Here is an 11,501-nt window from a genome sequence, read left to right as displayed (position 1 = left end):
TAAAATTTATAATTTTGCTCAATACCCGCATTGCCCCAAAATTTTGGTTATTTCCGAAAGCATAAAATTTGAACCTGACCAAGTTGAAACATAAAAACGAAATAAGAAGGACCTTGCTTCTTGCTTTTCAATGGACCTTTGATGAATACAGTAAAATATACTCCAAATTAAGGCGTTGTTTGGATAGAGCAGGATACATGGTAAACGAGTTTGTAGCCGGATTTTAGCAAAATTGGTTTTGCTAATGAATTTTTGCATAACTAATTTACACAGAAACACGTTTGGGTTTGGAAAGGATAAAACTGGCTTAGTACATTTCCTTGTTTGGGTAGGAGGATACCGATTCACTTCCTCCCACTTGTCTCTCTTACTTTCCCCAATTTTGGCCATTGACGGCGACTTCCCAAAGCTTCGACTCCAGCACTGCGCTCCAGCCTGTGATTCCTCTTCCGTCGTTCGTCCTCACCGCCGCCCCTGGTCGCCTAGGCCGACTCTGGTCGTCCCCCGTACAGGCTCTGCTCGGCGAGATCTGCTCCTCGAGCTCATCCCGTAGGTCCGCCGCCCCTGGGCGACCTCCCTCATCGGCTCTGCACAGGATTTGCTCGGGGAGAGGTTCTTCTCGAGCTCATCCCAGATGTACGCCGCCCCTTGACGCTGGCCGTCTCAGCAGCGTCCGTACATGCAAGTTCAGATCTCAAAAGAGTGCTCGACGCCGTTCACCCTGATAGCGGCCATGTCGGGGTTGGAGGTCAAGCGTGAGGACGATGATTCGGCGGAGCAGGTAAACATTTCATCTTTGTTTGCATTGCATTTCAAGGTCGAATTATTTGAGCTGGGACCTTGAACAATTCATATGATGATTCTACTTGTGCTAATAAGAAATGCCATTCTACTTGTCAAGAGGAAAAAAACTTCATAGTTTACAGGGCTTAACAATTAGCTACATGGTAAAGTCGTTGATTTAATTCTTTCCCATAATAGGGACGAAGTGATAATTTGATGAGTGGTTTGATACAGCCTTTGCTCATAGAGACAAAAGGAGTGGCAAGTTGACAATGCAGAGGATAATGATGGTTGCTGGTCCATACAGATTCCTCATGCCACATCTGAAGGTTTTCTCGTAATCTGTTGAATGTGCTTATTTTTTGTTGCTGAATGCATATAACCTTCATCTGCATTGGCTCTTTTCACAAATATATCAGTTTCAGTTCTTCATCAACTTCATTCTCTAGTCTGCAATGGCCATTTTTTTTATGGAATGACAAATTTATTGCACACAGTTGTACATAAAATATTTTAGCATTACTATCATCTTCTAATACAGAAACGGGAAGTTTTGGAACCTATAAATCGATGGAAAATTGGAACAATTATTTTTGTAATGAATCTATAAATAAAATGAAAATAATAATAATATTGTAATGCTCAATCATCTTCTGGTTGTTGAGCGGAACACTGTTGATGATTACTCCACAACTGTCGAGCAATGCCTGCACGAACTCTCTCACTAGCAGCTCGTTCATCTTCTCTTGCTTGCCCTCTAACTTGCTGATCACCATGGTCAACATGTTGTTGTGCTTCCCCATGCTCATAAAGCTCGAACAACTCATCATGATGATTAACCTTCCGGATGAAGTTGTGGATAATACAACAAGCCATAACAATTTTGACTTGTGTTTTATATGGATAAGGAACTCCACCTTTCCTACTTAAAATTGGAAAGCGAGCTTTTAGAACACCAAAAGTTCGCTCAACAACATTTCATACTTGTGCGTGCAGATGATTGAACATATCTTTCTCACTAGTATATCGTCGATTACTTCCACGAAAAGAAGCAATATGATAACGATCTCCACGGTACGGGGCTATAAATTTTGGAGTATTTGCATATCCAGAATCAACAAGATAAAATTTACCCGCGCGCAAGGTTTGATAGCACGGTCAGAATCTTTATGTAATAAGATTAACCAATATATAGTTTATATTAGCCAAACGTCTCCCAGCCAGCGCCTGTGACTGGATTTGTTATAGTAGCCAAACGAGGTTTTGTTCGGTTGAACCGTTTTCCTGGTTTATAGAGTACGGATTCATATCTTCTATCCAAACAACGCCTTCGAGTGTTAGGAATCCAGATGGAGATGGAGTCGAGATCCGCGCGCCGCCCGCCGCCCGACCGCATCAGCGCCCTCCCCGACGACCTCCTCCTCCTCATCCTCCCCCGCCTCGGATGCGCCGCCGCCGCCGCGCGCACCGCCGCCCTCTCCCGCCGGTGGCGCGGGGCCGGCCTCTGGCCCCGCCTCCGCCGGATCGTCCTCCGCGACGTGCCCTTCCCCTCGCTCGAAGCGGCGCTCGGCGCCCCCGCCCGCGGTTTCCCTCCTGCAAATCCGCATCACCGACAAGCGCCTCCCCGAGCACAGCCGGCCCGACTCCGCCCGCGTCAACTCGCTGCTGCTCGCCGCCGCGCGGCTCCAGCCGGAGGAGCTCGCCGTGGCCCTCCCCTCGGGCTTGATACACGGCACCCTCGCCCTCGACCACTCCTGCTTCCAGCGCACCACCTCCATCGTGCTGGACATCTTTTCCGTCCTCCTCCTCGTGCCCGCCGGCGTCGAGTTCCCCGCGCTCCAGAAGCTGTCCCTGCTGTGCTGCCACCCCGACCTCGACCTCGGCTCCTTCATCCCCTGCTGCCCCCGCCTGCGCACGCTCTGGCTTGACGGCTTCTTCTTCCAAGAGGGCGTCCTCAGCATCGACTCTGCGTCGCTGCAGGAGCTTGTCGTGGACAGCGAGAAGGGATTGGCAGAGCATATCAACATTGTTGCCCCCATGCTCAAGCGATTTACCATGTCCTTCGTCTCCTCGGGGCTCAGCATCTCCGTCTTGGCACCAATGCTCGACAAGGTCTCATGGCGCTGCTGCTATACCAGACACTCTGTTTGGTTTGGTATTTGGCGACTAAAAGAGGTGTTGCTACGGACTGCAGACACACAAGGACAACTCCTCTCGCTGCGCATTCATCTTGCAGCCGTTCGTACTTTCTCCTGCTCAGTTTACTGGAAGCTCAGACTAAACTAAATTTGTGAATGATATATATCCTGCCAAATTGCTTTTTCAGGGTCTGTCTTTTCCTAACGGCGAAGAGGGCACCTTTACGCATGAGATCGAGAAGCATATGATTGCCAACTTCTCTGTTTTGGAGCTATATATCACAAGGGAGGAGCATGTTTATGGAGCACCCGTGTTTCATCTCCTAGGGATGAACCAAATTCGTAGTGCTATGCAGAAGCTTAAGGTCACTCTACCGGGACCAGCGGTAATATTCTGCTCTGAATGACATATCCCAATGATACCTGTGCAGTAATTCACTTATAATGTCTGGTTTTAGGCGAGAAGATGCTCACAAAATTGTAGATGTCGCCAGCCCATGGGCTGGAGATCCCAAACTATCTCCTTGACTGCTCTCGAAGAAGTGGAGATCAACGGCTTCCAAGGAGACTGTCATGAGCTTGATGTCTTGAAACTGATATTCAGATGTGCGCCAATGCTTAAAAGAATGATTGTGAAGCTATCATATACGGCCTCAAATAGTTACTATAGAAGCAATAAACTATTTGAGATCCCCGGGGCTAATTCATCTGTGGAGTTCTATGTCTATCTTAACTCCGGTGAGTATGTTCGGCATTCATGAATAGCATGCTCTTCTTGATTCAGCAAGAATATAATTGTTAATCTTGATAAGTTTTGTCAGACCCTAAGTCTGTTAAGCCATGGGTTGTTTCATTTTGTACAGAATATCTAAGGTGTTTGCATTGACATGCAAATTATAAAGTCTGGAGCATATGTATTCCAGTTATTAGTTAAATATGCTTACCTGTTAATTTGTGCAGACAAACCCTCATATCAAATAGGAGCTGAATGGTGTAGTTGGTGATAAACAATTAGATTTTTTTGTGCAGGCTTCCTTTCCTTAGTTGTGCTTTTTATTTATGCAATCTTCTTTTTTTAGAACAGCTGCTTTATCATTTGTTAACCATTCACCAAGTATTTACATAACAACAGCTCTAAGATCAATGGTGGAACCCAATCCACACACGTGACCCAACTAGTACATTACAACCCGCCTTTGCTAAAGCATGAATTACAAACATTAGCTTCTCTAATACACCACTCCACACAGAATTCAGAAAACAAAGAGCACCGAGCCTTTAGTTCTTGGACCAGCGATCCATATACTGATTGGTCCAGTCCAGCGTTCTTCGCTTTCCTCACCGCGTAGCAATCCATCATTTACCTGCAGCGAACGCACCATTATCTTGCCTGATTACTACCCCTGCTCTTTCCACTTCTCCCTTGTTGTCTAGATCCCCATCCACATTAAATTTTCATCCACCCTTGTGGAGGCAGACCCCAATTCTTTTCTTTATCACATGAGTGTGAGGTAGGGGCTGGAGGATTCAGCTGCTTCCATTCCTTCTCAATATAATGGACTCTCATGGCCACATCTTTGGGGTTTATCATGGGCTCACCTCTGCATGCAGCGTCCCTAGCTTGCCACAGCTCATAGAGTGTTCTGATAAATAGGCTTAAGTCATCCTCCGACAGCATAGGAAAGTTGGTTAGCATCCAGTGCATTTAATTTTCTACTTCCATGCATCAAGTGCTTAACCCTGCCCATTTCTTATGGTACAGTTGCTCCAGACCTCCAGTTCCTTCCAAACTTCTTTCACATACCCACAGGCCACGGCCCAAAAACAATGAGCAAACGATTCATTTCTAAGGGTACCTCACATTAAATTTATTTTCCTCCTGGCCAGTTCTGCGCCCACAGCCACACTTCAAAGGGTGACAAGCCAAGCATGGATCTTCATTTTTTTAGGAGCATTCACACTCCACAGTTTCAGCCAGCCTTTATGGTTTTTAAGGTTAGATGAATATCCACCCTCGTTGTCCGTACTGATTATGAAATATTCATACCCTCCCATTTGCGTTCCAGTTCCACGCCAAGCAATCCCGACCCTCCCATTTGCCCACATTAGTCGGCAAAATATTATTTGCCAGGTTTGTAAAAGATCTCCCTAACCAAGTAGCATTCAGTTCCTTTGAATCTGGCAACAGTAACTCAGAAACCCTTGTCACACTTGTATCACATTTACAAACAAGGGGCCTTCTGCTGCCACTCCTTGGTATCAGTTATCCTGCCACACCTTCAGATTCTCCCCATTTACTATGCGCCAGATTAAACCTTTTTGCAGCAGACAATGCCCATGCAAAATGCTCCTCCATGTCAGAGACATTTCTTGGGTTTTTTCCTGCCTCAGAGGGAACTCGTATGCTTGAAGTATCTAGCTTTTAGGGCTCTAGCACATAGAGTATACGGACAGGTCAGAATTCTCCAGCCCTATCTTGTTGGAAGAGGATTGTTGATAGATGTTGTGCCTTGCTTGAGCCCCACCAAAATCTTGATATAACAGAAGAGATGCTTGCACAGAGATTTTGTGAATGTAAAACAGCTCATAGTATATGCTGGAACAGGCTGCAATACTTGCTTCACAAGAATTCTCTCCCTGCTTTTCACAGTCCTTGGCCCTCACAGCCCAGCACCTTTCCCCAAGCTCTTTTCTCTTTTAGAATATGTTGTAATGCATCATTTTTGGATCTACCCACCATTGTTGGCAATCCCAAATACCTTACATTGATGATTCATTTCCAACAGCGCTAATATCCTGCAGCGTGGCTTTTATTTCCACTTGATTCCTGAACTCTTGGTCGAAAGATAGTGGAGCATTTCCGAAGGTTCACCTTTTGACCAGAGCTCAGTTCGCACTTCTGAGAAATCTGCCCTGCGGACGCAAGGTCAGCAGGCTTTCTTCTGTTGCTTCCAGGAACACTAGACTGTCATCTGCAACGATTTTCCCTTCTTCATGTTTTGTTAGACCTCATACCTTACTGAAGTGACGGATTGCATAACCATCTCAATCCACCTTTCCGAAAATCCTATATGGCTGAGTATACTTTGCAGATAGCCTACGCCTTTATCAATCTACTTCAAGAGCACAAAGCTTTTTCTTTCAGTTCTGGCACAGGATAGTATAAACACATGTAGGCGGTAAAGACATTGTTAGTAATTAGCGACCTAGAATGAAGGCACTCTGCTCTTCTGAGATAAGAATGGGCAGAACCTTCTTCAGCCTGTTTGCCAGCAATTTCAATGATTATTTTGTAGAGGACATTTCAAAGGCTGATGGTTGAAACTGAAATAATTGTTCCGCCCCTGAGACTTTCGAAACCAAAACTAGGATTGTGTCGTTTAGCTCTGTTGGGTAAGCTCCTCCTTCGAAAAAGTCCCCTACTGCACCACATACCTCCTTCCCTAACTCCCCACAATGCTTCTGAGAAGATGATCTCTGCATCTGGAATAGCGCTGCACTGATTTCTTTGTCAATGATCTCTGCATCTAATACAGTCCCCATTTCGTTAGAGATAAAGCATGAATTGAACTTAAAACTGGTTCGTACCTGCCCCTTCGGAGGTGTACAGATCCGTGTAGAACTCCCTAGCTATTCTTCTTATGTCTTCATCCATACTAAATCTCCTTCCATCTGCAGTCACCACTCACCAGAGATTTTATTGTATTCTCCCTCTTCCGATGGGAGGCTCTAGCTTGAAAGTATTTCGTGTTGCCATCACCCGCATTGAGCCACTAGTCTTGATGTCTGCCTATACATCACCTCTTTTCTCACCAGCAATTCATGCATGCGAGCCTCTAGAACTTTTATAAGATCTGCATTCTCAATCAGTAGAGTCTCCTGCCTTGTCTCCACCAGTTGCTGGCTCGATACCTTTAGCTCACCCCCTACTGAACCAAAAAACTCCCTGCTCCACTCTTGCATATGGTTGGAAACTCTTTGAAGCCGTTTCCACAGTCCTCAGACTCCATGCTCTCCTTTGTCACTGTTAGTCCACACTTCAGAGAACATCTCCATATAAGATTCATGGCGCCCCCACATCTCTCCCTATTGAAAGGGTTGTATGTTACTTCTTCCCTCTCCCTAGTTTCTGCTTCCAACTCAATTAGTAAAGCCATGTGATATGATTCTTCAATAGCTATATGCTTCACTGAAATCTCACGGAAGCAATCAAAGAGAGCAGCGTTCCCAAAGTCTATCCAATCTCACTTGGACATTCTCCTCGTTATCATGCTTGTTATTCCAAGTGAAATGATACCCTGAACAACCAAGGTTTTGACGCCCACATACGTCCGCACATTTTCTAAATCTTCCTATTTGAGTGGGATTTCTATCGTTTTGACCTCGCTGCTCTGAAGCCTTTCGAACCGCATTAAAATCTCCTGCACACAGCCAAGGTAAGTCGGACTGTGCACAGAGGTACCGAATGATACTCCATGTTTTGTCAGGGAGTTATGCTTTAGGTTCTCCATAAATCCCTGAGAACCGCACTTTATTCCCTGCTCCTGAATATATATGTCCATGTGTGCTGCGAGTACGGCTTGAATTCCACAGAGACTTTGTCCCGCCACCAGAGAGCCAAACCTCGTCCTTTTCCATTAGAATTCACCGCATAACCATTCTGAAAACCCAAACTCAACCTTAGTCTCTCCATCGTCGGTTCTCTTTTTTTGGTTTCGCATGCCCCTTAATTCTCCCACAGTTGGGGTCAACCCCCAAACGCTGACAGTTCCAAGGTAAGATCCTCATTGAGCCCGCTGGGCCTGCTCCTCCTTTGCAGGCTCCGTTGTTTTCTCAGTTAGGTCCGCAGAGTCACTACCTTCAACAGTTCGTTGTCCCTTCACTCCTCCAAAAATGTCCGTCCTTTCCACCACGCCCACAACAGGACCTTATTGGACCGGCACCCACACCTTCCTCGCACTACTTTTCCTGGAGGTAGGAGTCCGCTTTTCTTTTACGGGTACTCCCTGTCCCGCCTCCTGACGCCTGGGCTTTTTCACACATTTGCGCTTGCGCCTCATTTGGCCAGTTTGTCCTGATGCTGCTCCAGCCATGGCTGCCTTTTTGGTAGGCGAGCAAACCTTGTTCTTGCCATTCACCTCCATGCCACCTCTCCCATCTGTTGCTCCTCTCTTCATTGAGCTGGTGACTTCCTTCTCAGATTTCTTACAACTCTTGCCCGCCCCTGCGGTAGAGTCAAGTTGCGGTCACCTTGGAGGGAGATCATGAATAACATCTGTCCCCCTCGTTGCCGACTCTGATGAGATTGATCTGCTACCCCAGCTGCTTGTTAGAAATAGGCTGAAGTAGAGAAGCAGAGGGGAGCTAGGGCTGAACACAGGATAGTTTAATTTCTTGAAGTTGCGCCTTGTATTGCTGGCTTGCTGCTCTAAGGTATATATAGAGTACAAGGCAAGTCGTTTGCTAGTGCTAAACCTACCCTGCAGTCTAGCAGCTGCCACATGCAAAAAGGCAAATTAAGCTGCATACACTAATTGACTGACTCATGCAAAAAGGCAAATTGAGCTGCATACACTAATTGACTGACTAAGGAAGCTCCAGCCGAGCTGTAATAATAGTCTAATATTACCTCCATCCCAAATTACTCCCTCTGTAAACTAATATAAGATCTATTAGATCCCTACAGAGGGAGTACTTGCCTTGCATTTTTCTAAATACAGATGTTTAGACGCATCCGTATATAGACAAATCCAAGACAAGTAATTCAGGATGGGGGAGTACTAGCTAAGTTACAAGACAAGGATTACAGGTTACAGTGCAGCTAAGTCACTACCCCAAGCCTTGGTCAAGCATCGCTCCAGCCTCCAGCGCAGCCGCATTAACTTGCTGCTCCGCCATCCACCTGGGGCTCGTCTCCGGATCTGCCTTCAACCCAGGAATCACCAGCCCCGAAGCCTCCTCAGTCAGCTTTCATTCCTCCCAGCCTCGTCGAGATACTGCCTACTTCGTCGCTGGGTCCGGCCCTCGACTTCCCGTACTCTGCCATGGTTCTTTCCCCTTCTAGCGCCCCGGAACTCGGCCCCAGAGGACCAAACCACCACCTCTCCTCTGCCCGAGCCTGGGCTCTCTCACTCTCGACGAAGGATTCGCTCCTACGTAATCCTCCGTATTGATTATGCCCTTGTATTTTGCATCTGTATTCAGTGGCAAAAAGATAGTTTATATGTTACAGCTGGCATGTACTGAACGACAACAATCTTTACTCAGACAATGACTCTTTAAGTTTGAGCACATTATGATACTGATCAGAGCTTGTTTCAATTTGCCTCCTCTGCAGGTTTACGGTATTACGGGCCAAAATTCCTGTTGAGTTGAATCTCACCCGTACATCTGCGGATCAGTGGTCCACATGGACAACAAGATTATCCTCCCACCAGGACCAACTCGCTTACCTGTTATTAGGATTTTTCTTTGTGTTTGTGCCTTGGCGCTGCCGACATGTCAATGTACTATGTTTTTTTCTTAATTTGCCATCACTTAGAGACAAAAAATTCTAAATTTATGATGCCATATTATTTTCTACTTTCGTCATGAATTTTAGAGATCGTCTGCCATGTCAGTGTACTATGTTCTCTATATTTGCTATGTATTAGAGATCTTTAAATTTTCCATTATAAGCAATCTCTAATTCGAACTTAGCCGTGCGAACAACATTTGCCATGATAAGTTTGTGGACCCTGGCAAATTTAGGTTTAGATTGTGGATTTTTTTTTATGAACATGGCAAATTTAGTTCCAGATCATTATTTTTTTTGTGTGAACATGGCAAACTTTAATCTTACCATGACAATTTTTATTGTTTGGACCATGGCAATTAAATTGTTGCTTTCTTCGAGCATCATGTATATTTGGTTTGTATGTATCATGGTGATTTTATACTAATTTTGCCATCATGACAAAGTTACACAAAATTTGACATCATAGATAACTCTCTTTTATTGTAGCAAATTTCTTTCTTTTCGCAACATGCAAAATTTCTCTTTGTTTTAGTCATGGTAGATAGTTCACGCATCATGTCATGTTTAGTCCATGGACCATGGCAAATTCAGTTTCGGATCATGGCAAACCTTTTTGACCATGGCACTTTTTTCACCATGGCAATTTTCATATTTTGAAACAATCCAAAATTTAATTTAAACAATGACAATTTTTTATAGCAAGGCAATTTTATTTGTTTGACCATGCAAACTTTACCCATTAATTTTTCTATTCTTTTATAAATTCAAAGCACAATAGAGGTCAAAAATAGAAAATTAAGCTAGAAATTCCTCCAAAAATTTCAGCGCACATGGCTGCTCGGATCGTGGAAAATGGTGGCGACAACACATGATTGACATCGTTTTGATGGTGCTTCTCGAGTACCCCATCTGTTGAGCTCCGTTTTGAAAATCCTATGTCTGTCTTGAGTTAGTTATACCGGCAATGACGATGTTTTTGCGTTGTTACCTTGTTGAAAACATTGCTCAGATATGCTTAGACTTGTTCTTCAGAGTGAAAACCTAGAATCTGACCATTTGTGGTTGGATCCGGTATGGCACGGATGAAGGTTCAGTGAAAGCTTCGCGTTCCCAACCATCCACTCATGAGACCTGGGATCAAATCCCAATTCCTCTTTTTTTTTCTCTGTATTACTAGGGGTGGAAAATATGCAAAATATTGTTTTTGGGTACATGGCAAATTTACAAAAAACAAATGTACTGGCAATCTTTTCCACTAGATACAAATGGTCATCACTGCAATTGTTTTGATTTTTTTTGCAACAGCTTTTAGACACCAAACTACCTGGCAATTTTATTTCATGCATCACTCCGAACTTGCCATGTGTCTGGCTGATATAGTTTACACACCATTTTTTTTATTTAACCATGGCAATTTTGATAAATTACACCATGATAGTTTTATTGCAGGTAACACGACAACTTAACTATCTAGACCATGATAGTTTTCTGTTGGTAGCATACAATTTCATTATTTACACCATGACAATTTTATTATTTACACCATGACAATTTTATTAGTTAGACCATGGCAAAATATATTTTACACACCATGGCAATTTTCATCAGTTAGACCATGACATTACTGAAATGCATCTGCAAATATTCTGAGCTTGATTCTGAAAAAAGAAAAAAAAATTCTGAGCTTAGTTCTCTTTTAGTGGACAGAAACGTACCACACGTTCCCGTGTTATTGTTGTTTCTCATTTAACGAGTCAACGACGGTACAATGATCATATCATTGTTAAACTCCATGAAGAGATTCTAATTGGGCTTCCGCGCTTCCATATCTGAGGTAACCAAAATTGAGATGCGGCTCAAAAGTTCGGAGGGTGAAGTCAAGAATGTATTTTCCTATCCATCTTGATTGATCAGAAAAACTCGTTATGGCATCTTCAACACGGACCATCAAAACATCCGCAAATGTCCGGATCAAGCTGTCTGGACGCATTATGCCATCAAACGCGATACCCCCATTGCTCCGAGCAGTGGCGGAGCTACCGGAGATTCAAAGGGGGGGCCAA

At 44.4% G+C, this 11,501-nt stretch overlaps 1 protein-coding gene across 1 annotated transcript; it reads left to right on the top strand.

Moving 5' to 3' along the window:
- The first annotated feature begins 733 nt into the window (after positions 1-733).
- On the top strand, positions 734-9,521 carry LOC119310613. Its single transcript, XM_037586297.1, has 6 exons — positions 734-781; positions 1,031-1,120; positions 2,125-3,021; positions 3,110-3,307; positions 3,380-3,659; positions 9,259-9,521. The coding sequence occupies exons 1-6, from the start codon at positions 734-736 to the stop codon at positions 9,294-9,296; spliced, it is 1,551 nt and encodes a 516-aa protein (XP_037442194.1). The 3' UTR covers positions 9,297-9,521.
- Positions 9,522-11,501: the final 1,980 nt, after the last annotated feature.

This window comes from Triticum dicoccoides, chromosome 5B, assembly GCF_002162155.2.
Source record: "Triticum dicoccoides isolate Atlit2015 ecotype Zavitan chromosome 5B, WEW_v2.0, whole genome shotgun sequence".
In the NCBI taxonomy this organism is placed as follows: domain Eukaryota; kingdom Viridiplantae; phylum Streptophyta; class Magnoliopsida; order Poales; family Poaceae; genus Triticum; species Triticum dicoccoides.
This window is presented reverse-complemented; position numbering and strand designations above follow the sequence as displayed.